The 25,483-nt window shown below is 58.0% G+C and overlaps 3 protein-coding genes across 8 annotated transcripts in view; all 3 read right to left on the bottom strand.

Moving 5' to 3' along the window:
* Positions 1–6,476, bottom strand: part of ZNF385C (zinc finger protein 385C) — a 51,575-nt gene extending 45,099 nt beyond the window's left edge. The window contains exon 1 of one of the 4 annotated variants that reach the window (XM_005597389.4): positions 6,201–6,476. The gene's annotated coding sequence lies outside the window, so the exon portion shown is untranslated. Of the gene's footprint in view, positions 1–6,032 lie in introns of all 4 variants that reach the window. The other 3 variants (XM_023652520.2, XM_023652519.2, XM_070227267.1) reach the window with 3 other exon arrangements.
* Positions 6,477–7,885: 1,409 nt separating this feature from the next.
* DHX58 (DExH-box helicase 58) lies at positions 7,886–16,431 on the bottom strand. 2 transcript variants are annotated; one of them, XR_002811437.2, is made up of 13 exons: positions 16,313–16,428; positions 15,927–16,095; positions 15,545–15,746; positions 14,988–15,178; positions 14,134–14,250; positions 13,433–13,559; positions 13,103–13,294; positions 12,109–12,359; positions 11,414–11,563; positions 11,162–11,323; positions 9,645–10,194; positions 8,847–8,943; positions 7,886–8,536 (listed from the first exon to the last, which is right to left on the bottom strand). XR_002811437.2 is itself a non-coding variant. In XM_023652515.2 (13 exons), exons 2-13 carry the CDS (start codon positions 16,092–16,094, stop codon positions 8,351–8,353), a joined length of 2,034 nt encoding a protein of 677 aa, XP_023508283.1. In that variant the 5' UTR covers position 16,095; positions 16,313–16,431; the 3' UTR covers positions 7,886–8,350. The 2 variants fall into 2 exon arrangements, 1 of the variants encoding a protein (XP_023508283.1); XM_023652515.2 differs by having other exon boundaries at positions 10,004–10,194; positions 16,313–16,431.
* A 411-nt stretch (positions 16,432–16,842) lies between these two features.
* On the bottom strand, positions 16,843–24,871 carry KAT2A (lysine acetyltransferase 2A). 2 transcript variants are annotated; one of them, XM_001495089.7, is made up of 18 exons: positions 23,982–24,871; positions 23,719–23,842; positions 23,228–23,373; positions 23,033–23,122; positions 22,561–22,742; positions 22,277–22,468; positions 21,286–21,392; positions 20,976–21,086; positions 20,747–20,883; positions 20,452–20,660; positions 20,111–20,237; positions 19,129–19,239; positions 18,552–18,695; positions 18,166–18,280; positions 18,037–18,073; positions 17,894–17,957; positions 17,673–17,757; positions 16,843–17,512 (listed from the first exon to the last, which is right to left on the bottom strand). In XM_001495089.7, the coding sequence occupies exons 1-18, from the start codon at positions 24,318–24,320 to the stop codon at positions 17,319–17,321; spliced, it is 2,514 nt and encodes an 837-aa protein (XP_001495139.4). In that variant the 5' UTR covers positions 24,321–24,871; the 3' UTR covers positions 16,843–17,318. The 2 variants fall into 2 exon arrangements, with proteins under 2 accessions (XP_001495139.4, XP_023508282.1); XM_023652514.2 differs by having other exon boundaries at positions 20,747–20,886; positions 23,982–24,409.
* Positions 24,872–25,483: the final 612 nt, after the last annotated feature.

The following is a 25,483-nucleotide window of genomic DNA, read 5'->3' as shown; positions in this document are numbered from 1 at the left end:
ATTCCCAGGGCAGGCCTAGCAAGTATAACACATAGGAGGTACTCAATAAATATCTGTTGAATGAATGAATGAGGCGGTGTCACTGGGTGAGGGGCAGGGGAATGGACTGGGGCTTACAAGGGCCCCTGGGAGAGAAAAGGGTCAGGCCAGAGACACATTCTTCTGTTTCTGCCTCCCCTTACTCGTGACACCAAGTTCCAGAGAAGCCCATTTCAGCAGGAGAGAAAAGTGGGACAATACCAGTCTTGCTCCATTTCTGCCCCTTGCCCAGCTTCCCAAGGTCCAGGTCCAAGTGCCAACTGGCCAGCTGCCCCCCAGCTGGGCTGCCCCCCTCCTCCCCCCACTTGGCTCCCACATTTGGCTGCTGGCCAGGCTATTTGGGGAAACTTCCTGATCCCCCCTCTGGCCTCTCCGCCCCCACACTTCATCCTGCAGCCCCGGAATAGCTGTCCCCAGCCTTAACCTAGGGACAGTCACATTCCCAATTAGCACCCAGATGGTTGAAACCATCTCTAAAAGGTTCTCGTGTCCCTCTCCCCTCAGGAAGCTGCTAACTAGCACAGCAGATCTTAGAACAAGGTCACAAGAATGTTACCTCTCCCTACACTTCCTCCCCAGCCGGAGACCCGGGAGGGAACCAGAGGTCTCCATGGCAGGCCTGTGAAGATGCAGGAGATGTGGGTGAGAGGGAGATGCAGGGAAAGCCAAGAAATGGCAAAAAAAAAAAAAAAAAAAAAAGGCTCCTTTTTGCCCAAGGAGCAGCTCTGGCTGGCCCAGGAGGAGGCCTGGCTGTGTGGAGTGGGGAGACGTGGGTTTAAGTCCAGACTCTGCCTGAATCGGGATTTCGTTCCCTCTCCAGGTGTTCATAGGGCAGGATGAGACAGTTCTGTGTACAGTACAGTACCACACAAAATCGAATGGAAAGACCCTTGGGGTCCCAGGGAGATCATTCTGGGATGGATCCTGGGAGGGGCCCCAAACCCATCAGAGAATTATTCCTCTGCTGAAGTCTCACTCTATCACTGCCTCAAGGCTCAGCCACCGAGAGCCGGACAGGCAGGTGGGGAGACTTCTCCACATTCTGAAGACCACACCCCATGGGTTCCTCTTTGGGAATCCCCAGAGAAGCCAAGGGTTCCAGTTCCCAACACTTTCTCCCGTATATCCCCTCCACTAGGCAAAGGTTGGGGGGATGCAGGGGTATATCTTGTATCTCCCGGTGCTGCCCGCCCAGTGGGAGGGGTCAGCTGGCATCAGATGTAGGAGTCAACAGACCTGAGATCAGGAGGGTTGAGAAATCAGGGACCTGAGGATGTTGAGAGGCACGTGGGGGGCTGGAGGGAGGGCAGCGAGGGCAGTGGGAGCATGGCGGGGCTGGCCTGGCCTCCTGCCGGGGCATCTGAAGTGGGGAAAAGGAGCTATGGAGTCGGTCCTCACCCCACCCAAGGAAACTTTAGTCAAATAAACAAACAGCCAACACAGCCGCTCCTGTGTGAGGAGCCATGGCAGTGAGGAGAGGCCCGTGGAGGTGGGGAGGCCTGGGAAGAGGGCAGGGAGGCTGCTGGAACAGGTCCGCAGCCCTGGGGCAGTTGGCAGAAATGTCTGGAACAGGGTGGGGAGCACCGCCGTGGTTTGGAGCAGGAAGCTGGGGCCTGGGCTGGGTGCGCCAAGCTCGGCTGCTTCGAGGAAAAAGAAAAGCGTCAAATTGCCCCACTCTGGTCAGTGCCTCTCCTGAAAGAGACTCACAGTCCCCAACACCCTATGCTCGGCCCAAAGTCAATCAGGTCAACCACACAGACAAAGTGACCCCCCAGCCCTGCTCCCAGGCCTACGACCCCCGACCTTATCACTGAAGAACAACATTTCAGAGTCTGGAGTCAAAGTCCCCACATTCTCAAGTTCTCAGCAGAGGAGCTGGGGAGATGGGCCAACATCTGTCCTTGCCTGGAGTGGAGGGGCCCAGAAGTGGTGGCAGGCCCTGCGATGCTTTGTCCCCTTCTATGCACCCAGGGACATCTGGCTGTCCTATTCCCCTGGGGCACCTCACGAGAGTAAGACAGAGAGAGATCAGAGAGACACACTCAGACTTAGAGGCAGAGAGGGAGAGATAAGGACAGAAACAGATGCCACAGAATCAGAGACACAGAGAGACAAGGAGAGAGATTGAGAGTGAGGAGTGTGTGTGACAGAGGGACAGACACACAAGGGCAGAGACACACCCAGAAAAAGAGAGAGAGACAGAGACACACATCAGAGAAAGGAGAAAGAGAGAAAGACACACAGAAAAAGACAGACTCAGAGTCAGGGAGAGAGGAGAGACAGACAGAAAATGACAGGCACAGGGGCAGGGGAAGGACCAAGCAGAGAGCATGCACGGGACACAGGGACAGACACACTTACAGGATGAGAGGCAGAAAGAGGCTCAGAGAACTACACAGGGACAGACGGACTGAGAGACTCAGGACTGGAGACTCTCCTGTGGGACTTGGGGGAGCAGAGGTACCAAATGTCGAGCCTGGCGGGGTTTGCGAGGAGTCCCAAGAGAGCGACGCTGCTACGTCCTGTCCCTAACACTGAACCAATGCAGGCATCTGGCCCCCAGCCACCCTCAAGTAAGCCAACCCCTGGCCACTGGAGCTGGCAGGTCACCCAAGGTGAATGAAAAGTCACTGACAGGGAGAGTGAGAGTGACGGTGGGGAAGGCGTGTGGTCAGCAGAGTGCATGTGTCAGGAGGGTGTGCAGGGGGCCCGTACCTGAGACTGCCCTTGAGGCAGCATTGAGGGGTATGCAACTGTGTACAGCAACATCTGTGAGTTAGTGTCAGTGGGCATGCACCCTGGGTGTGTGAGAGTGTCTGAGTGTGAGTGTGCGTGTGTGAGGGCATGCGTGAGTGTGTGTGTGTCCAGTTCCATCAAGCACTTCGCAGCACTAATGAGGCCAAGGTGGCAGGTGTGATCCTCAAACAGCCCAATCAGAATCCATGAATGAGTCAGGGACAGCCACAAAAAGGCTGCGTGACTCTCTCTTCTGAACAGACGGTGTGTCCAGGTGCCACAGGGCACTCAACTATGGTTGAGACCGATATGCCATTCATTCCTGCCAGGGATGACTCCCACCATCTGGCCAGCTGGCCCCCACCCTCTTCCCCATCCAAAGCTCAAGATCCAAACTTACAGGAGGACCCACATTACAGACACATGGCCCCCTTCCTGGCGGCCGGCACAGCTCCTTCTGAGAAGGGCAGCTGGAGGGATTGTGGGGTCCAGCCCTGATCCTCCCCCAGTCTAACTTCCATCTCTCCTGCTGCTGCAGCCCCATTTGGCTCCCTTGTTGCTCTCTGGGTCCAATGAGTGCCCACACCCTCCCCACACTCAGGAGATAAGCAAACTCTCTCCCCATCATCCCTTCCCCCTAAGCATCACAGGACATTTAAAACAATTGTCCCAATTTTGGGGTAGAGAATGAGGTCAGGAGGCCCAAGGGGGAACCGCTTGTTGGCGACAGCTGACAGTCTTCATTTCACCTTGAAACTCCTTCCTGGTCCAGGTGGGTGTGTCCTGAGACCAATTTTACAGGGGCGCTACTGTATCGGGGGACAGGGAGAGCAGGAAGGGAATGCACCAAATAGCAGCTTCGGTCACAGGTGCTGCCAGGACCACCCCTAACTGTGCAGTGACTGGGGCAAGAGGACAAATGGGGGCCCACATACATGTTTCTAAATATTTAAAAGTTATAAATCAAGTGAACAACCTGTTAATTAAAATATGTTCTAAGCTCCCACCTTGACAAATACAATTTCACAATGACCTGGAAGACCAGGTTCCAATTTAGAGTCCTCTGACTCCTGGGAGTTTTGCAGGAGAACAATGCTGTGTAGGGAGAGACACCTCCACTCCCACCCTGGCCCCGGCCAGCAACCCCACTTCCTACTGCCAGCAACTTTCTGCACCCCAAGCGACTCATATCCACATATGTGTTCACCTGGCCTCACATCTGAGTTCCATCTTCATGCCTAGCAAACAGCTGCCCCTTAGCTGTCTTCAGTCGTCCCTCAAATCTAGGGGTGCAAGTACTAGTGGCATAACGTGCCCTGAGGAGAACAGGCCCAGGGAAGATGTTTGCATGGGCTGGGAGCAAGCTGGCCACCATCTGGGCAGGGAGCTCCAGAGTGACAGGTCTGGAGAATGTGGCCTTGAAGGGGATGCATAGCCTCATCCCCTTGACCCTGCTTACTCCTCACCCTACAGGGAGAGGGATGGCCAGAGTGGAGCCCTTGAAAGCGCCCAGCTAGGGCACGGGCACCCCCTCCCTTGCCCAGGTTTAAGGGTGCTTACTAGACCCAGGCTTCCCTGGCAGCCTCCAGAGCTCGGGCCAGGGACTGAAGCTGTCTTTCCATTGGAGGGCAGCTTGGACAATCCCCAAACAGGACTTTCAGTCCCTTGCATTATTTATCTTCCTGGAAAAGTTTAGTGCAGCTCGACCCCAACTTGTGGGTTTCTGGACTGGGCAGGGCAGGGAGGTGATGACAACCAGGCATTTTTCTCGGTTGGGTCTCTAAGCCAGTTTGCTCCCCAGAGACACAGCCCCAAGTGGGCTCCTCCTGCCCCTGGTCCCTGCCCTGCTGGGGCCCCTCTGCTCACCCTGGAGACAAAAAACAGGGTGATTAAGAGAGAAGGAGGCGAGGGGCCCTGGGTAGCCCAGACGGGTCCAGCAGAGAGCCAGGGACCAGCAGGGGGCAGGGGCTGGTGGGGTGATGTCGGTGAAGGGCATTGCTCTCTCTGGCCAAGTGAAAAAAAAAACTTCCAACCACCACCACCACCCGCCGCAGACTGGCTTTGCTGTCCCACACATGAGGGGACACTTACACTGGCTGAGCCCTCACCCGGCGCCAGGCACTGGCTAAGCACTCTACGTGCATATTCTCATTTAATCCTTGCAGCCACCCTATGAGGCGGGTTCTATTATTATCCCCATTTTACAGGTGGGAAAGTGAGCTCGAAGAGGTTAAGTAACTTACCCAAAGTCACACAGTAGGTAGAGGAGACAGAACTCAAGTCTAATTGACCCCAAAGTCCCCACTCTTTCCACTATAGTGCATTGCCTCCCAGAAGCAAGAAGTTGGCACGGAAGCAGAAAGGATGAAGGGCAGAGCTGAGACAGAACTTACGATAGTGTGTGTGGTGGAGGGAGACAACAGAATGGGGGAACTAGATAGACAGAGCAAGCTCCCCCATCTGAGGTGGATCTTGGTCTGTCCGTAGGCTTGTGATGATCCCTAGGAGGTCCATGGATCCTGGATGAATCCAGATGGCAGCATACTGACTTCTCTCTGTTCTACAATCCGGGGCCCTCTGCTCTACCCAGACCCAGCACCCAGGCCCAAAGTCTGACTCTCCTTTGTGGCTCAGAGTTCTAAGTATCACATCTGAGCTGCCAGCCCAGGACGTCCTCTTCCAGGAAGCCTTTCTTGAGGTCCTAGGAGGCAGGACCCATTTCCTATAGCTCAAATCCCAACACAGAGGGTGCAAATGCACCCCACATCTACTATAAGGTCCGCTTCTGTGATCACCTCCCCCAGTTGGCTCTGGGACACGGACACAGAAAAAATCTACTCAGTCTCCAGGCTCTGTGGGTTCCCCAGGCCATCTGGACGATCCCCCTCTCCCTTACTCGCGCACATCTGTACCCAGGTGAAAATACAAGATGCAGGTGTCCTGGGGCTCACCAGGAAAGCCAGGCCCCAGCTCAGCTAGGCAGTGGCTCTTACCTCATTAACCCACAGCACAGAAGCCGTTTGGGCCACTTCATCGCTCCCTAAGGGAGGCGGTAGGATGCTGCACTCGGATGAGGCACGGGGCACCGCCAGTCAGTGAGGTTCCTTACCCAGCGGAGGACTGCAGTCACCACCCCCAATCTCTCCTCCAGAAAGCTGCGTGCCTGGGGCCCTGTCGCTTCCCATCCCTCAGAGACCGCCCCGGCATCGGGGACAGCCAGCCGGGACCCTCTAAACTTCCCCAGAGTTTAGTCCCACCTGCTAGATGCCTAGCGTCGGTGCGCAGAGCCGAGAGAGATGTCCTTGCTGTCCTCTGGGGTCCCCCAGTTTTGAGACGAGGGCACAGGACAGGTGGAAGGGGCTGCCTTGTTCTCCTGCGCTGCCCTCGAGGTCCTCAGAGTGGACCAGCGCGCGTCGCTGACTTACCTGCTGGGCAGAGACCGAGCTCGCCGCGCCACCTGCTCTCGCCGCGCTTCGGAGCTCAGCGGCTTCGGGCTGGCGGGGGACGGGGCGGGGCCCTGCTCGGGGGCGGGGCCTGGGCGGGGGAGCCGCGGTCGAGCCCCTCCCTGAGTCTCAGCCGGGTGGGGTGGGCCAGTCCGTCCAGGTGGGCAGAAAGGGTGGAGCATCCGGGCCACGGGGGAGGGTCTGGAGCTCTGGCCTTTCCGAGGCTGGGAAGTTAGGATGCCTGGGTCCTGAGACCTCACGGAATCCCCTCTTTCGGGCAGCCTTGCCCAGAAGCCCTGGAGGCAGTGGCTCCATGTGAAGATCCGTCATTGGAAAAAGAAAACCCAAGAACCTCTTCTTGCCTGAGTTCCCCCTTGCATCTGAACTCAAGAAAGCTCTCCCAGCCTGGCAAGGTGGGTGAGAGATAGAATACTCCCTCTAAAGCGAGGGTCACGCATCCAGCGGTCAGCTGGCTATGTATGGGCTCAGGCCACTGAGGGGACCATTAGGTGCCCAGGTCATCTTTATCCTCAATCCATCTCTCTCCCTGCAACACAGCTGCCCGCTCTGCCCCCAACACCAGCTCAGGTCCCTCAGCTGTCACTGTTTAGCCCTGGAATGACAGGCGTCCGGACTCCGTGCGTCCAGCCGCATTCAAGGCCATTGAGCTTAGCACCCCTAGGCCCCTGCCCCCCTCCCTCTGCCCCCAGTCGCTAATTTTATTGAGCTGTAAAAGGCACGTTCCTGGCAGGGGAGATAACAAGTGAAGGCAAAGTGGGGAGCAGATGGGCAGAAGAAGGGGCCCCTGGAGGTGGAGATGGGACAGGAGGGAGGAGAAGGGTGACTCCTGGAGCCAGGGCCAAGGGACACCAGAGATCAGGAGGAAGAAGGGCCCTAGGGAAGAGGGGAACACTCTGGGGGCATGGAGACCCAAAAGACTGGAACTGGAACTTCAGCCCCTAGTCGGACACGAGGTGGACTGAAGAAAGAAGATGCTGGGGGAGGGAGAGTGCACTATTTCCCATCTACCCTGAGGCAGGACCACTGATGTAGCAGGAGGGAAGCAGGTTAGATGGCAGGAAGGACTGCCATCCTGCTCTCAGATCTCTGCCCTAGCCCCCTCTCTTCCTCTTGAAGGTGACTCCTGCCTGCTGGGCCTCTTACTACAGAAATAGCCTTTCCCTGAAGAATCAACCTAGATCTTGCCTGTCTTTTTCTCTTTCTTTCCTGTTAAAATGAGAACAGAAAATTTAGGCCTTTACAACTCCCTCCACCCCCATGCCTACCTGAGCCCCACCCCTCGAATCCTGGCTCTCAGCCTCTCCCCAGCCCAGGGGAGATGACCTGGGGATTAAGAGAAGGTAGACAGCGGGGCATTGGGGTTGGAGCCTATTATGGGGTGGAGGGGGCAGGAAGGCCTCATTCGTGATGGCTCTCAAATCTAGACTTTTGATGTTCTCTCCAAATAAGGTTACATGAGAGCCATAAAGTGGGGTGTTAAAAAAAAACTTTTAACATTAAAAATATAGCACAAAGCAGATCAGTGGATGGGGGGTGGTGGGGTTACAATGGGAACAATGAAACTTTTGAGGGTGACAGCTATGTTCATTATCTTGACTGTGGAGGAGCATGCAAATGTTAAAACTTATCAAATTAGACACCATAAATATTTATGTACAGTTTATTTTATGTCAATTATACCTCAACAAATCTGTTTTTCAAATACCACATGTTGTCTACACCAATTTCCCATTTCTTTACTTTTAATTTATGGGGAGCCTCAAAAAATAGAAGTGGCCTTCGCAGGGAAGGAATATCGAGGGGCCGAGAGAAACTGGTGATTCCTAGTACAGTGTGGCCATTCTCCTGCCTCAGTCTCCCCTCCATCCAGTGCGTAGGAAAGGGTCTGTGTGGTGTGAGTGGGGTCTGGGGCTGAGATGTGCTTCACCAGGGTGGGGGCCCAAGCCCGCCTGGGCGCCCAGGGTTCCTCTGTACCTGGTCAGCATGGTGCCCCCAGCTGGTGACTCAGGCAGGAGGGGCCTGGACCCAGGCTTTGCCCAGGGGAAGATGGTGGCTGCTGCGGACTCTCCCGCCCCCTGCAGCCTGAGCTGAGCACTGCAGCGACAAGGTGGTCAGTCCAGGGAGAGGTCCGACAGGCTCTGGGCACAGTGCTGCAGGTAGTTGAAGTCAGGTACCGGGAAGGGCACGTGGGACCACTTCTTGGCCTGGACCCGCCCTCGCGGGGTCTCCAGCAGCATGCTGCGGACTTTGATCACTGGCAGCTTCACAGACTTGTAGATCATCTGCATACCCCAGGACTGGGGGTGGGACAGAGACGGCCGGGTGTGGGTCTCTGTCCTCAGACTGGGCTTCTCTCCTCAAGGTAGCGTCCATGAATGCAGGGCCTGTGCCTCCCACCTCAGACTGAGAGCTATCTCCCCCGTCACACTGTGGGCTCCCTAAGACAGGGAGTTGGACCACTCTCCTCAGACTGGGGGCTCCTAGGGGAGGGCTGTCTCCCCCATGCCAGTGGGGGCATCCTGATGTCCTGATGGCAGAGGCTGGGCCTCCTCTCTCAGACCGAGTCTTCTGAAGACTGGAGCTAAGAGCCATGGCCCCAGCACTTACCTCCCCACAGTTCCTGCAGCTAACGGCGCCCCCAGGCTTCCAGTCCTTGAACTCTCTGTCGATGACCACAGCCTTCGGGGAGACTTTGTAGTAGATCCTGGAGAGGAACGGGAGTGGCCACAGCCCTCATAAACCCTCCGAGCCCCAGATCTCATGCCTGCTTGCGGAGCCTCTGCCTGGGCCTTTCTACCTTTCAAGAGGCCCAGACACTTCCCAGGACCAGGAAATCTGATCTTCGAAAAGCTCTGCCTGCGCTGCCTCCATTGCACTCCCTTCTGCCCACGTTCAGGCCTCAGCACTACCCATCTGGGTGATTTCAACAGTCTCCCAAGAGATCTCCCTGCGCCATCCATCCTTCCATCCCATCTCGTCCTTACTCCCAACCCCACGCCATCCTTCCGCCAGCTCATCTTCTAAAATGAGTGATCTTTTAGAGCGATCTCCTAAAAATGTAAATCTGGCCCTGACATTCCGTTGCTCAACATCCCTCCGGGAGCACTGAGTGCCTCCAGGACGAAGGCCCGACCTTCACCGTCCTCCACAGGCTCGGCTGTCTTCTTTCAGAATCTCATCCTTCACAGCCTTCTGCTCAGGTCAACCAGAATTATTCCTGTCGCATCAGCCCCGCCTATACTCATCTCACACTCCAGCCCGATCCACCTTGCCAGACCTAGCCGAAATGCTGCCTCCTCAAATGTGAGCCTGTATGAAGATCCTGGGCACAGTGGCCTGCACACGGTAGGTGCCTAATAAACACTGAACAAATGAATGCATGGAGGGAAGACAAGGGAAGCTTACCCTTTAGAGGACAGAGGAGGAGGGGCTGGCTCAGGGACAACTAGCCCCTCTTGATGTCTTCAGAGTAGGTAGGACCCAGGGGGCCAGCTTGTGGCCCCTCAGCATTTGGCTTCCTGAATTCCAGCTCTTGCTCAACCACATAGTTGCTGTGGGAGCTTGGGCAAGTCACTTAGCCTCTCTGAGCCTCTATTTCCTCATCTGTAGAATGCGATGGTGATAAAACCTGTCTGACCAGACTACTGTGAAAACGCTCTGTAAGTTCCCAAACCCTCCAAGCACCATCTGGATGGGAGGCATTCTTAGTCCCCCTGCACACCCCTCCCCCCTGTCATCCAGACAGCCCCTTCCATAGGTCTCACGAGAAGTTGGGGTTCACGTTGACGTGGTGGGTGCCCTCCACCTTCCGCAGGTCACTCCCATAGCCCACAGCCACCATGCAGTTGATGCAGAGGAGCTGCACCTCGTCCGCCAGGAACTGCCGCCGCTGGCTCTCCCGCTGGGCCGCCTGGGCTGCCCGCTTGACCAGGGCTGCCTGCTGCAGATCCTGGATCTGGGGTGGGAGGGGACACTAGGCGTGATTGGGGCCCAAGAGACCCAACTCCAGGAATGCTCCCAGGGGACACAGAGCTCCCAAAGACCTCAGATCATTAGGACCCAGAAGAGACTTTCCTCGACCCTCCCTGGAGCTTTTAGAAACAGCTCTGGGGCTGGCCAGGCACCCGACTCGGCAGCCTGGGTTCGCAGGTTCCATTCCCGGGTGCGGACCTACACCACTCGTCAGCCATGTTGTGGCTGCAACCCACGTATGAAATAGAGAAAGATTGGCACAGATGTTAGCTCAGGGCTAACCTTCCTCAAGCAAAAAAAGAGGAAGATTGGCAACAGATGTTAGCTCAGGGCAAATGTTCCTCAACAACAACAAAAAAGGAAGCAACTCTGTGGAGAAAAATAATACAGGGGTGGGGCAAAGGTGGGGGCGGGGCAAGCTTTCTCATTGAATCTTTGGCCCTGCTTTGGAGGATTTTGTGCAAAGCTGATTCTTTGAGGCTAACACAAGGCATCATTAATAATTATGCTGGGACAACAGGAGTAAACAGGGACCATCCTGGGCAAGGGGACAATGGTGACCCTGCCTCACGGGAACTGATTCAAGTCCTGGTTCTGGGCTTATTTGTACATGTGTCTTGGTTTGTTTGCCCCCCCCCCACCCCCCGCCCCCCACCACCTGGCTCCAGAAAGGCTGTAAGGCGGCTCTCACAGATACACCAAGTATTTAGTAACAAGGATAAATTAAAAGCCCTGGACAAGGCCTGTTCCCAAGGCATCTGGAGAACAGCCATTGCCTTCCCTGGCAGCCCCACCCCTGGCCTCTACCCATCCATCCATTCACACCCTCCCCAGGTGGGCCAAGAGGGCCCTCAGAGGAAGAGGGGTGCGCATGTGTGTGCAATCAGAGAGCTTCCAGGCAGAGCGTCCTAAGCCCCTCTCCCTGCAGGGCGCACAGGCTGCCCACAGACCTTGGCCTGGTACTCAGCCTCATCCATCTCCTGCACAGCAGCCACTGCCCGTTCCATCAGAGCCTCCAGCTCCTCATTGGTCAGCTCCCGCCGCAGCTCCCGACTGTCCTCAGTTGCCACAAACGAGTACACACTCTGACCAGCCCGGGCACGGCCCCTTGCCTGGAGAGAGAGAGAAGGGAGGGGCCTGAGTGGGGCTGGTGTCCCACCCAGGATCCTTTGAGGGCTGTTGAGAGCGGGGTGGTTGGGCACCTGGACCATGGAGATCTCGTTGGTCAGGAGCCCATAGCGCACCACCACATTGCACTGGGGGATGTCCAGGCCCTCTTCCGCCACACTCGTGGCCACCAGGAGGTTCAGGGTGCCGACCCGGAACTTACGGATCACTTCTTGCTGTTCCCTCTGGGGATGGGGGAGGAGAAAGAGGATGGTGCATGAGGTGGGGTCAGGCCCACCCTCCTGCCAGCCCAGCCTCTTCTGGTTCAGCCCTTTGACTCACAATCTTGGCCCTTTCCCTAAGGACCCTGTGTCTCCACCTCTATCTCCAAGTACACCCCATCCCCACCCCAAGATCTTGCCCATTTTCCCAGGTGACCATCTAACCCCTCTCTCCCCTAGGGACTCCCTATGGGTCCCTGCCTCTCTATCCAGGAGCTCTCAGGACCTAGCCTTCTCCTGCAAGGGACCCCAGGCCCCTGATTCCCTGTCCCAAGGACATCATTCACCTCTTTTCCTGCAGCTCCCCAAGCCTCTGCCTTTCTGCCCCCAGGGAACCCCAGACTAGGGGGACCTTCAAAACTGGGGATTTCAGTGTCCATCTCTCTCCCCCAGCTCTCTGCCCTCTGCCTGGGGATAATCAGCCTCCTGTCTCTCTGTGAAGACCACAATCCATCCCCTTTTCCCCTAGGGAGCCCCCCAGCCTCAGCTCCTTTCCCCAAAGCCCACACCTGGGTCATATGGGTGCTCTGGCTGCTGTTCCCAGCCCCAATCAGTGTCTGGGCCTGGATGTCCACTGTCTGCAGGCCAGGCTGGTGCTGCAGCCAGAGCAGGAGGGAGCGAGCGCTCTGGCGGGTTCGGGTGAAGATGATGCCCCGGGGGTTCTCGTTCCTGAACTGCTTCTTAAGGATCTGTTCCAGCTTCTCCAGTTTAGGGTTCTCTGGGCCACAAGTTGCCAGGCGGGCCAGCTCATTCTTGTGCTCTGCCAGAAAAGCCCAAAACAGGGACAGGACTCAGGCCTGGAGATGAGATGGGATGGGATGGGATGGGATGGGGTGGGGTGGGGTGGGGGTTGGATGGGATGGGGTGGGCAGGGCAGGGCAGGGCAGGGCAGGGTGTGTGCTCACAGGGATAGGATTGCAGGAGTACAGAGGGGGACCGAGGATAACTGCTCCTGCCTAATTCCCCTTGAGCAGCACCAAGAGCACATTGAAGGACACCCTATGCCTGCGCAGCCTCAAGGCCAGCCAGCCTTACACCAGGGGCCTACCGTAGAGGACTTTTTGCCCACATACCTCAGGCCAACACTCCTCTTCCACCTAAGTACCAGGATGACCCTTGACCTTTTCATGTTGACCTCAGCTACCCAAGACTGACTCCACCTCAGGTCTCTTCAGAAAGATCCTTGCCCCCCCCAAACCCCTTGTGCTAGGGCCTCTAGCCTTAAATTTCATCTCTGGCCACCTCATGTCCCAGTTCAAAGATATCACACACCCCAGACTTTCAGGGACAGTCCCAATTAAATGGTTTAAAAAAATCTTTGTCAATAACATGAATTAGTTTTTACATCTATGCAAACCTTCACAAATAAGGGCATACATCTTTTGTCATATCCACAGCTTTGACTTTAGGTTAGAAAAATAGGGCGCCTGTACCCTCACTGGTACCTTCCAAATCCGTGTTGGCGCCCGGTTCTCACCCCTCCCGCCTCCCCGAGAGCCTCACCATCGAACAGCGCCAGCAGCCAGCGCTCGGCATCCAGGACCTGCGTCTTAGTGGCACGCTCCCAGTCGTAGAAATCCTGCAGCGTGGCCAGGGCGTCCACGGCGCGCACCGTGTCGTGGATGAGCAGCGCGTCGTTGTAGCGCCGCAGGTGCAGCGCGTACACCCGCCGCTGCTGGAGCCCCGCCGCAGCCGCTGCGGGCGGCACGGGCGCAAGGGCTGAGTGGCCACGCCCCTCCAAGGTCCGCCCCCACCTAGGCTCCGCCCCCAGGCAGGCCCGGTCCACAGCGCCCCCACAGCCGCCTCGCCCTCCGCCCGGGCAGCCCCTCTCACCAGTCTGGCTCAGCTCCACCACCTGCTGCTCGTACATCTGCGTCCCGAAGTCCCGGCTCAACTCGGGCATCTCCAGATGGTCGTGGACTTGGTCCATGAGATTCTTCAGCTTGTCCCCAAATGGGTCCTGGAGAGAAGAGTGCAGGGATTCCCATACACCTCAGGGGAATGGGCACCCAGTGGGGGCGCTGATCTCCACGGGAAGCCGCGCCGCTACTGGCTACTGCCGTCACGTCGGTGTTGGAGAGCAGGGAGCTCCTGGCTGGAGGCAGGGGTCAGGTTCCTGTACCGCTCCTGCTCTGTCTGCACCTCCTATGTCCCCTTGACCTCTGGCCTGAGCACTGTGAGGTCTAGTCCTTGCCCAGCCCTGTCCTAGCAGACACCAGGCAGTGTTAGCATGGCAGGAGAGAGCTCCTAACAGCCTTGGCACAGAGAGCCCCAGCTTTATGGTTTGCAAAGCACTCTACAGTGTGCCCAGGGTTTTGACAGATGCTCACGGTGGCATGTGAGTCAAATCAAACAGAGGCTGTGGGCATGGGCTGCATGTGCCCCATTTCACAGAAAGGAGAAATGGAGGCTCAGATACATAAGCAAGTAACCTGAAGTCACAGAGCTCCTGAGGGTAGAGTCAGGGCTCAACCCTGGGGGCCCTAATTTCACACCAGACCCCACCTCCACCCTGTGCCCATCCCTTCACACACCTGGCTGCGCCTTTGGCAGACATCATACTGTTTGCAGGGCTGGGGGCTGTGTTCCTGCAGCTGGGGGCGGTGGTTCTGGGGTGACATGATGCGCCACGTGTCCAGATTGGCACAGAGCTGGGGCAACAGAGAGGGGCTCATTGGAATGGAGGGGGTCCCGTGGGGACAATGGGCAGAGCTCTGGGGCAGGATGGGTCCAGCTGAGGCAGGGCCATTGGGAGTGGGGATTCATATATTCAACAAATATTTATTGCCCGCCCTCTCTGTCCTGGTGCTGGTGTCTAGGTACTGGGGAGACAGAGCATCTTAGACTGGAGTTGAGGAGACAGAGGATAAACCATGAAGAGCAACAGAATGAGAGAATTTTAGTGTTAACGAGCTCTGAAAAGAATGAAATTGGATGGTACGATAGAGTGCAGGGGGGTGATCAGGGAAGATCAGGGAGAGGTGACATTTAAGCTGTTCCCTGAATAACAAGAAGGAGCCGGAAAGGTAAAGTGCAGGGGGAAGAGCATTCAGGGCAAAAGGAATGGCAAGTGGAAAGGGAGAACAGCCAGGCTGAGACGCTGGAGATACAGAGAGAAGGCCAGTGTCATGGGAGTGAGGGCAAAGGGGGAAGAAGTGAGGCTGGAGAGGCAGGCAGGGGCGAGGTCACAGGGAACTTTGTAAGGCAGAGTAGAGAGCTGGCAGTTTATCCTAAGTACAGTGAGAAGCTACTGGAGCCTGGAGCTTAGGTGAGGAAGGGGCCCGTCCCTGCCTGAGGGAGCCTGGTAGGGCTGGTGGGCATGGGGTAGGGCAGGCCAGGGAGGTCCTAGGGGGTCAGGTTGGGGGAGGGTCGCAGGGACCAAGCTGACCTGCAGGATGTGGTCAATGGCCCCCTCGAGCTTGGAGGCCCCGCCAGTGCCTGGGGAAGCTGTGAGACCCAGCACCTGGGGCAAGGGCAGTGTCCTCTGGAGTTTATGCTCTAGGTACCGGCTCAGGATGATGTTGTAGACAGTGTCTTTGTGCGTGTGGTGACACTCGTCCACCACAAGCAGGGAGAAGGCTGGGAGCACAAGGGGAGAAGACTGTGACCCACAGACCCTTCCCCCCCCCCCTGATAAGTTTTGTTTCATGTATTCCCCACAACTCATCTACGAACTCCCTCCTCCTTTCACAACTTGCAGCCAGTCCCCAGAGAATGGGCCAGGCAGGGATAATTTATCTCCATTTTAGAGATTAGTAAACTGAGGCTCAGCCGGGGGACGGGACTCACCCAAGATCCTGCACTGTAGCCAGGTCTGTTTCTACTAGGGTGTATGCTGGAGTTTGGTGAATGGGGAACCCCTCACATCTCTACTACAAGTGCCCTGGGGGTGGCAGGCAGGGGAGCCTCAGGTGCACACCCTTTCCCCCTGCCCACAGCCCTCACCATTGAGCTCCACGTGCTCCTCTTCCTCAGAGCTTGTCAGCGCCATCTGCAGCAGCTCAGCTGTGCAGATGAGCAGGTCATGGTGCCGGGCCAGGTGGCCAAAGCCAGCTCGTGGCCCCATGTCCCCACTCAGGGTTGTGATGGTCCAGCGTTTGTCCAGCATCCGGCTGAACTCCTCACAATGCTGGGTCACCAGGTGCACCTGGGGATGGAAAATGAGATGGGGAGAAGCAGCTGCATCACGGGCAAGTGGGGTTGGGGGAGGCAAGGACCGGAATGGGTGAAGATAGGTGAGCTTAGAGTTGGCCACAGCAGCTCTGGAGTTCTGTCTTGAGGCACCCGTGGAGCTAAGACCCCACTGAGGGGAGGGCAAACCACTCACCCTGTTGACCAATACAACCACCTTGGCTCCATCCACAGTCTCCAGATGCCTCTTGGCCACATAAGCAGCTGCCCGCGTCTTCCCAGTACCCGTGGGCAGCCATATGATGATATTCTTGCCCTCCAGGGCAGGCATAATCACCTCCCACTGGTAGGGTCGCAGCTCCATTCTGGGAATGGCAGGGGATTCAGACCGCCAGGCCCCACACCCCTCCCCACTCCCGGCCAGCCCAGTCCGGTACAGAGAGCTCTCTTTGCCCAGGACTCTATCCTGCCTGAGGGAGGTGGGGCAGGGCACCGCAGGGACCCACCAGGAGCCTGATCTGGCCAAGAGGGGAGACAGGAGTAACAGAGACTACACCGGCCCCCTGCCCAGCCAGGTCTCACCTGCACCACCTGCGGAGGGCAGCCCCCCTGGGTTTGCTTGGTTTATTTAGCCCAGCCCGGATGCCGCTGGGCTCTGCTGAGATCGAAAATGGAAAGCGAAACTTAGGGGAGGAGCCAGCCCAGCCGGAGCTTGGCTTCAGGAATCTCCCTTCCCTGCCCCGCAGAAAAAACTCCTTGTGCACACTTTGGCAAGGGGACAGAAACACTGACAGTAAAGTCGAGTCTCCACACCCCCACCCCTGCCCCTTCTGGAGTCAGCTGTAACCGTGTCCACCCAGGCAGAGGCAGCCAGGTAGAGATTCTGACCCCCGCCACCCTGGAACCTGGAGTAGGAGCAGGGACAAGCAGGGGGCTGCAGCCAGGCAGGTCCCATCACCCCAGGGGCCCGGGACTAGGCATGAGGCTTGCTGCACCAGGTTGAGGCGGGTGTCCCAGCACCACTGGGGGCTTTACAGGCTCCAGCCTGCAGGAGGTACTGGTCAGGGTCAGCCTGCTATGTCCGAGGACTCTACCCAAGGAACAACTACACAGAAGAAAAAAAGAGCTTTATTGTTCCCTCCAAAGGATTAATGCCAGGAAATGAATGGTCCCCACGGCCCCCACCCCTGGGGGACAGACAGAACAGTGCAGGGCAGGCAAGGCGTGGTCCCTCCAGTTCAGGTTGAACTTCCAATCTTGAAGCCCCCTCACTCAAACTAAAATTGGCAGTCCTGCCCCTGGGGAAACAGCGACCAGGGCCACGCCCTGGCCTCCCAGTCTCCACAGCTCCACAGGGACCAGGCCTGGGGACCACCAGCCACTCTAGCGGGGCTGGGTCTCAGACCCATAAGACCCCTCCCCAAGGTCAGACACAATGAAGGGTGGGACAGAGCTGCAGGCTTTGGGTGCCTGAGGGTCCCGAAAGGGCTGCAGGGCCCCTGGCTGGAACGTGTCAAGCTGAGAGGGCCCTGGGCGCCAGCTCAGAGCCCGAGGTGGAGATGTCCCAGTGAAGGTGGTCCAAAGTGGACTACTTGTCGATGAGCCCCCCCTCCTTGAGCTTGAAGTAGAAGAACTTCTCCAGGGCACTGGCGCAGCGGCAGTACTCGCTGTCCGGGGGGTTGTACTCGCGGCAGTTGGCGATGACCCGCTGCAGGTCAGCCACAAAGAGCTTCCGTGTCACATAGTAGCGGCTGCGCAGCCGCTCCGTCATGGTCTTCAGGTCTGGGCAGCAGGAGAGAACGGGCACGCCTTGAAGAGACTGAGGAGAGCGGGGCTGCCCGCCGGGGTGGGTCACCGGGGCCTGTGTGGCCCAGTGAAGGCAGGAGCAGGAGTCGATTTGGGGGCAGAAGTGGAAGGAGGGGATCAAATGGAGCGTCCTCACCGATGGGGAAGCGGATGACCTCGTAGTAGTCTGGGGCCTCCGACTTCTTCACGGGCTCCATGAAGGGCCAGGCACTGGGGTGTGACTGGAGAGGAGAGCCAAGCTGGGGCCAGGCCCACCCTGCCCCATGCCCAGCTCGTGACTGCCACCCACCCCACACTAGGCCATAAAGCCACAGCCACTGGCGCAGGGCCCCCCAGAAGGGAACCTGGTCTCCCCACCTTGATCTGGGCCAGCAGGTTTTTGAGGGTTGTATAGAGCTGGTCAGGGTCCTTCAGCTCCTTCCTGGGGTGAGAGATGCCAAGTCTGCGGCTCCTGATCCCTGTGCCTCCCCCAACACCCTCTCCCGCCACACAACACTCACCCCTTCTCCTTCCCAAGCGGCTTCCAGCCCGTCTCTCCTGCAAAGCGGGCAGTGGGGAGAACATCCCTAAGAAAGCCTGATACACCCCAAGCAGCGCACCCTGCTCCCCCCACCAAAACCCCTGCTCACGGATGCCAGGGACGCTCTCCACAGGGATCTGCCTCACGCCTTCCTTGAAGCAGCTGAGCCCGGGATAGACCTTTCGGATCTGGGCCTGTTTGCGCTCAATCAGCTTCTTGATGATCTGAGGAAAGGAAGGGTCTGAGGGGGAACCCGGCCCCAGCCACAACCCTCCCAGGGCCACTGCCAGGTCCTGCCCCTCCCCTCCTAACTTCTCCAAGAGGCAGAGCAAGAAGCAAGATCTTGGCCCGTCCCCACCTCACACACGCACATGTGGCACCCATCCACATGTGTGTTCACCCCGACTTGTACATTCACGAAAAGCCCCATGGACAAGTCCAAGAGTGTGCGCACGCCCACACACACTCACACACACACACACACACACACACAACCTCCTTCTGCTTCTTGATGATGTGGGACAGCTCCGTGTAGGGGATCCGAGGATTGAGCTCACACTCCATCAGTGTTGCACCCTCGTAGTCCTTGATATAACCCAGGTAGCGGCTCTTGGGCACCTTGATGTCCTTGGAGAAGCCCTAGGGAGGGGACAGTTATGGCCCAATCCATCAGCAAGGCTTTTCCAGCTTCAACGGGCCCCCCCGCAGAAGCACCTGAGGGGCAGGGCATGCCATGTCCCCTCTTCCCAATTCCTGGACCCCCTATGGTACCCAGCACAGAGCTCTGCACTGTGCAGCCTCGATTACTCTGTCCCTGGAAAGGTTCCAGGTCAGCTGCCCCTCCCGACTCACCCCTGGGAGTCTCCGGATTCTTCCCGCCTGCCCTACTGCCCGACAGGACCCTGTGCTTCACTGGGGCAGCAGCAGTGGGAGGGAGACGGGCATGAAGGACTTCCCCACAGGTGCTGAATGGAACAGGGGACACGAAGGGACTCCCACTGCATCCACACCAGGGGGCTGGACAGAATGACCCACAGACCCTGGCAGAGGGCGGGGGCGGGGTGAGGGTCACCTGCTTTTTAAAGTAGCCGATGGCGTACTCGTCGGCGTAGGTGAGGAAGTAGAGAATGTTGTGTTTGATGTGATACTCCTTCAGGTGGTTCATGAGGTGAGTCCCATAGCCCTGGGGGGAGGGCAGCAGGGCTCAGCAGGGGGCGCGGGCCCAGCACTGGAGGGGTCTCAGGAGGGCCCAGAGCAGAGGGGGCGGACTGGACGGGAGGTGGGGGGGGCAGCGGGTCCAGGGCAGCTAGGAGGAAAGGCGGCCAGCGGAGGAAGAGGAGCTTATGCGGAGAAGAGTGGAGGACCCCGGATTTCTAAGCACCTCTTCTGGGCCAGGTGTGGTGCTTCACAGACCACTTCTCACATTACCCCAAGAGGCAGGTATCACTACCCCCACGCGACAGTAAAACCCAAAACTCAGCAACGTAGGAAATGGTCAGACGGCCAGCCACGGCAGGGCCAGGATCCAAACCCAACCAGGAAGCTCTTGTCCCCAGGCCACTGATTCCCAGTCCCTGAGCCTCAGAACTGGGGGAAAGGCCAAGGGGAACGACAAGGCCCTGCTCATCGCAGCGTCTGAACCCTGCAGAGACACTGTCTCCCACACACGCCAGGACCAGTGAGGCAGCAGCAGACCTGGGTTAGGTTCAAAAGAGAACAAGGGACCCGACTAGTGAGTCCGTTGTGATGATTAAAGGGCAGAAACCAGGACTAGCACCCAGCGCAGGGCTACTATAAAAAGGACTAACTCCCCAACGTACGCGAAGGTTCTGGTGATGAAAGAAATGTGGGACCATTTGAGCGTGGCTGCTTCTTGGGATCCATTCGCCAACAGGTGTTGCCTTAATCCAGTTACCAAACTACAACTGCCACCTGGTGGGGGTGTGAGGAACTGTCTGGCCATTAACAGGAGGTTTGAGAGCCTGCTGTTCTGACCTGATCCAAACTCAGAAGCAGGTGGTGGGATGGGGCTAGGGCCACAGGCATGCGCTCACCTTGACCTGCTCATTGGAGGTGACAGCACAGAAGACAATCTCCGTGAAGCCCTGGGTGGGAAACATGCGGAAGCAGATCCCACCAATGACCCGCCCGTCCTTGATCAAGGCCAGAGTCTTATGCTTCCTGAGGGGAGAGGGGACAGGTCAGGGCTGTGACCTGTCCCCTAAATGCTCCCCAGTCCCCACGGCCCTGGGGGCCTGAGCTGTACGCAGTGCTGGGAACTGAGGAGCAAGAATTCCCAAAGGTTGGAGGAAGAGGCCAGGGAGAAATGGGGAGGCCAAGGAGGAGAGGCGCCTGGGTGTGGTGCCCTGGGGTTTGGGCTCTGCCAGGGACGCACGGGTCAAAGACGAGGCGGGCGATATACTCCTTGGGCATGCGCGGCAGCTGGTGGGAGAAGACATTCTGCAGCCCCACAAGCCAGAGCAACACCCGCCGGTTGGCCTTGGGCGTCAGCGAGTTGCCGATGACATGGAACTCGATGATGCCGCGGCGCTCCTCCAGGCGGGCTGTCTCGTCCCGGGCTGCGTTGGCTGACAGCAGGCTCGTCTGGATACCAGAGGAGGGGTGGTGAGCTAGGGTCTTGGTGGGTGAGGCCCCCTTCCCCGCATCAGTTAGCAAGCCAGGCTGCCCACCTCGGGCCCCAGCATGGCGGCAGGGTCAGTGATGGTGAGCATGACCTCGTTGACCAGCTCCATGGGAATGTCGCCCATCACACGGAGCCGCTTGGCATCCTCCAGGGTCAGGTTCTCTGGGAGCTTCCTCTTCTCGCCTGCTGGGGAGGTTGGCAAGGTCTCCCAAGGATGGGGAGAGAGGTCGGGGGAGGGGTGAATGAGGAGCAGATGTCAGGGGTCAAGTACCCACCTGGCATGGGCTCAGCCCCTCCAGAATCCAGACTCAAGGAGCTGTTGCTGCTCCCACCCATGGTGGGGCTGAAGATGGGGGCACTGGGAACAACAGCTGCGCTGACTGTAGCTGAGAGACAGAGAGAAAAATCAGCAGACGGGGTCAAAGGTGTTGGTGGGTCCTGAAAGGGATCCGGGCCCTCCAACCCCTGGGTGAGCCGTCCTGCACTTCCTCACTGCTACCACTCACAACCCGTCTTCCACAGCGGGGGCTGAGCTCAGTCAGGAAGGCCAAGCAGAGATCCTGCAGGGCCTGCTGTGGTACATACCTGGCCGGGGCACCAGCTGGGTCCCCTCTGAGGGCGGCATGGTGAAGCCCGATTCCCAGATCGGAGAGTTTGCCCCATAGATCTCCTCCTCCAGCATGGACAGGAATCTGTGGGGAGGGTAGGTCTGTCTCACAACTCTGTTCTCCAACCAAGGGAGCAGCCTGGGCCAGACACCAGAGGGACTGGAGGCGGGTCAAAGAGACAGACCCCGCTCTCAGGGAACTGGGAAGCTAAAAATGTAGACAGCCTCTGCCTTGAGACTAGGGGCAGGCACAGCCCCCTGCCTTCTAGGAGTCTGTAGTCACAGGTAGGACAGGACAATCCAGGACAGAAATCAGAGGACCAGTTTCCCACGGTGGACGGCACAGGGAGACAGGGTCTGAACTGACGCTGTCCTGTGCTGTGTGGTCAGGCAGGGCACCACGTCACCCTGGGTCTCAGGATCAAAATGGGGCTCAGAATCCACCCCTCCTGCCACCTCTTGTTCCCACCTGGTGGCAGAAGAGGAGCGCCAGAGGGCCAGGATTAGTCAGCACAGGCTTCTTGAACTGGGTAGCTACAAGCCAGGCTTAAAACGAAAGGAAGGTGTGGCAAAACAGAGGAAAACCTTACAGAAAGGACTAGAACAGGGATGGAAATAGGTTCCACCTCAAGTGGTAAGCTCTGGTTTCTTGGAGTACTGTGGTGGGAAGGATTCTGAGGCTGTGTCCAGGCCCCGTGGGAAATAATTAGTAACATCTACCAGGGTGTGGGCAGGGGTAGTGTTAGCACTCGGGCCATGTACCTGCCATCCCCAGACTAGTACACGCAAAGGCAAATGCTAGCAAGGTGCGTCTGGGCCATGGGCAAGTCTGCCAGGTAGACGCCCAGATCCCAGAAGGCTCATGGAGGGAGAGGAGGGACCAATCCAGGAAGCCTTCCTGGAAAAAAGGGGACAACAGGGAGGATGTGAAGTTGGGGCAAAACCCTGATAGGCCAGAACGAGCCTTACTTGGGGAAGTGGGTGAGGATGAGGGTCCTCTTCTCGGGCACCAGCTTGTCTTTCTCCACCCGGAACTTCTCCAGCAGCTGCCGCCGGGTCACAGTGAAGATGGAGCGGAGAAGGCTTCGCCCAAAGACGTGAGTGGTCTCGTAGCGGGGGAGGCTATCGCAGCTCTGGGGCACATGGCAGTAACAGAGCCATCTGTGGGGAGTGGGGAGGTGGTGAGAGTGGAAACCACTGAACCCAGGTTATGCCTATGAGCCTCCCCCGCTGCTATCCCTGGCTGGGCCTACCTGGTATAGTTGACCTTGTAGGTAGCCACGTCCTCGGCCTGAGACCTCTGCCGAAACTGGGCAGGCGTCTCAAGCTTCCAGTAGTTAAGGCAGAGCAGGAACATCTTTGAGAGCTCGAACATCGTCTGCCGCTCCCGCGGAGCCAGGTGACTAAACTTGTACTGCACAAAGTTCAGCACACCCTGAGAAGGGGCAGGCAGAGACAAAACCAGGAAGGAGGGGTGAGCAGCCAGCTGGGTTCTTATCCAAAAACAGGTGTTTCCCAAGGGCAAGGGCCAGGCTCTCCACTCACTCTGGGGCTCTCTGTGAAGAGAAACTGTGCCCTCTCCCCACTCCCATGCCCACCCTGAGGTTAGTGCAAAATGTCCTCTCTTCCTGAACCTCTCCCCTGTTCTCAGCTTGAGGATGGAGAACACAGCCTCCCCACTCTTCCAAGATGCCCCCAGTTCTCTTACCACCTTCCTCATCCCACCTGCTCAATATTAGGCTTCTCAAATGGGGGGCTGCCCAGGGAGCCCTCCACCACAGGCCGGGTCATCTGCAGGATGCATTTCCGCAGGAGCTGGAGGAAGAGGAACAGGGAGGAGCGGAGGTCAGCAGAGCTCAGAGCTGCAGATGCCCCCAGCCTCGCCTCCTTCGCTCACTCACACTCCCGGAGGAAGCTCACCTTGAAGAGGTAGAAATAGACCTGTTTAGTGTCTGTGTCCTCCTCCTTGTGAACAGACATGAACAGATTCTCCACGTCCACCACCATCCCCAGAAGCCGGTTAATCTCATCCTCTGACACATTCTCCAGGTGGGACACATGGTCAGCTACAAGGACAGATGGCAGCAGAGGGAAGAAGGAACAGAAGAGATCAACAGGGCTTCCTGCCTCCCTACATTGCCAGCCAAGATTCACCTTCAGTCCCTCCAACCAGGGTGACCAGCAACGAGACTGACTGCTCCTGCGTCAGCCCTTGGGTGGCCTCTTGTCTCTTCTGGGCTGGCAAATTTCCTTTCTCCTCCCTGGGGGATACACGCTCCCAACCCAATCCCTCCTTAGGAGGAATCTTTGGTTTTTCAGAGGTGAAGCTCTGTGACACTTAAGTCATCCTGTCCAAGCAGGACCCAGCACCTGCCCACCCTCCCCAGCTCCAAGGGCACTACCTGCCTTACCCAAGGGGTGTTCACAGCTGCGGCACAGCTCGCTGAGGTTGGCAGCTGGCTGCTGCAGGTCCATGCGAGGAGCAGTCGGGGGCTTGGGGTTTTTCCAGCCATTACACTTGCAGGTTTCATTGGCCTGGAGGCAGAAGGATCAGTCAATAACCCTGTATCCCGGGACGAGGAGCCGCTCCCCAGCCAGAGCTTTGCCACCCTTCCCACCCGAGCCCTAGGATGCCCCAAGCCCCGCCCCTTCTCACCCCAGGCCCCGCCCCCACCTTGCAAGCCGAGAAGACCCCTAGCTTCTCAAGCTTCTTGGCGCGCGGCAGTCCCCGGACTTGCGCCTTCCTCTGGCTGGCGCGCTGCTGCTGGCTCAGGCCAGGTCGAGCCGGATCCCCCCCGCTCCCGGTCCCCCCACTTCCTACCCCGGGCCCCCCCGTCCCTGTGCTCCCGGCTGGGGCTGCAGCTGGGGCGGGGGCTGGTGCCGGAGTGGGAGCCGGAGTCGGGGCCGAAGCCGGGCTAGGGGCAGGAGTCGGAGTTGGGGCCGGGGCTGGAGACTGAAGGGTACGGGGCTGTACGGCCGGAGCCGGGGCCGACGCCTGGGAAGGTTCCGCCATGGCCTCCCCCGCAGCGGAGCGCAGCGCGGCGCGGCGCTCCCAGCCCTAGGGCCGCATGGGCAACGGGCGCACAGTGCGCAGGCGTCGCTGTCCCGGAGTATGATGGGAGTTGTAGTCTTCCACCGCCGGTCTCTTCGCCTCCAGCTTCCAGACTTTTCTGCCCTTTTGGTCCCAGACAACCAAGCAAGGCCCGAGTTAACACTCCAGATTGACCCCTCCTCACTTCTAGTCCCTCTTGAAGGCTTCCGACAGAGTCCAGATCGCTGTCTCCCTGGGGACAAGGAGAAGCGTCCCAGAAAACGGGCTTCTTTTTGGGGGAATCTTGGGTTCTGCCCACCTCCCGAGCCCGAGGGTGGAAGTGCAGGCCTGGGGCCTGAGGTGGCGTTAGCTCCTGTCACATCTCCCTCCCACTCCTACCCGACCCTGTCCCACATGTCCCCGGACACAGAATTGCAGCTACAGTGGAGATTAAGTAGCAACAGTTCTATTTCTTGACCTGTGTGCTCTTTTCGCGATAATTCAGCTGTACCCTTCTGTGCACTTTTCTGTATGTACATTGCATTTCAACAAAAAGGGTTTATTATAAAAGCCCTGAAAGCCAAAGGCTACCGAGGTGGGGTTGAGGTAGAGGCAGAGGAGGGCAGAAGCTTTCCTGCGTCTGGGAAGGCTCTCCTCCCACAGTGTGGGCACCGCGAGGGCAGGGCCCGTCTTCATCTCTGTGGTCCCAGAACCCAGTCCTGAGCCTGGCACAGAAGGCCCAGGGTGGATGAATGAAGGAAACCGAGGAAGACGCATTCACTTCCCCATCCCCGTGTGTCACAGGATTGTGCATGGTCAGAGAACGGCATCACACTCGGATGGCTCTGTTCAGGGGACAATCCTTGCCCCCAGGCCTGATTCCTGGAAGAGCAAGAACAGGGAGACTCAATCTCATATCCGCTCTGTGCTGGTGACCACTCCAGGGTCGCGCTCACACACGTCCAGTCTCGTTTAGTCGGTCCAGTTGGGTCACGGCCCAGGGCCGCCTGGGCCCTCTGATGGAGAAGGGGGAGGGCCCGAGAAAGGGGCAGGATCCAGGATAAAAGCAGCAGCGGGCGCTCCAGGGCGGCTGACAACCTGACCCGTGCATAGCTGACGCCAAACTCTAACAAAGCGAACCCTTA

The sequence above is a fragment of the Equus caballus genome, chromosome 11 (genome assembly GCF_041296265.1).
Source record: "Equus caballus isolate H_3958 breed thoroughbred chromosome 11, TB-T2T, whole genome shotgun sequence".
NCBI classification, from domain to species: Eukaryota; Metazoa; Chordata; class Mammalia; order Perissodactyla; family Equidae; genus Equus; species Equus caballus.
The sequence above is the reverse complement of the archived record's forward strand: the minus strand, read 5'-3'. Positions and strand labels throughout refer to the sequence as shown.

What these genes read in the sequence shown, in the direction of transcription:
- DHX58 (XM_023652515.2), bottom strand. Translation starts at nt 16,094, where the DNA reads ATGGAGCTGCGACCCTACCAGTGGGAGGTGATTATGCCTGCCCTGGAG. An exon ending in GGTGGAGCTGAGCCAGACTG is followed by an intron (nt 13,295 to 13,432) that starts GTGAGAGGGGCT and finishes TGCCGCCCGCAG; the next exon opens with CGGCTGCGGCGGGGCTCCAG. An exon ending in AGAGCACCCATATGACCCAG is followed by an intron (nt 11,564 to 12,108) that starts GTGTGGGCTTTG and finishes CCCCATCCCCAG; the next exon opens with AGGGAACAGCAAGAAGTGAT.
- KAT2A (XM_023652514.2), bottom strand. Translation starts at nt 24,320, where the DNA reads ATGGCGGAACCTTCCCAGGCGTCGGCCCCGGCTCCGGCCGTACAGCCC. An exon ending in GGGTCTTCTCGGCTTGCAAG is followed by an intron (nt 23,843 to 23,981) that starts GTGGGGGCGGGG and finishes TTCTGCCTCCAG; the next exon opens with GCCAATGAAACCTGCAAGTG. An exon ending in GGTCATCCGCTTCCCCATCG is followed by an intron (nt 17,513 to 17,672) that starts GTGAGGACGCTC and finishes CCTGCTGCCCAG; the next exon opens with ACCTGAAGACCATGACGGAG.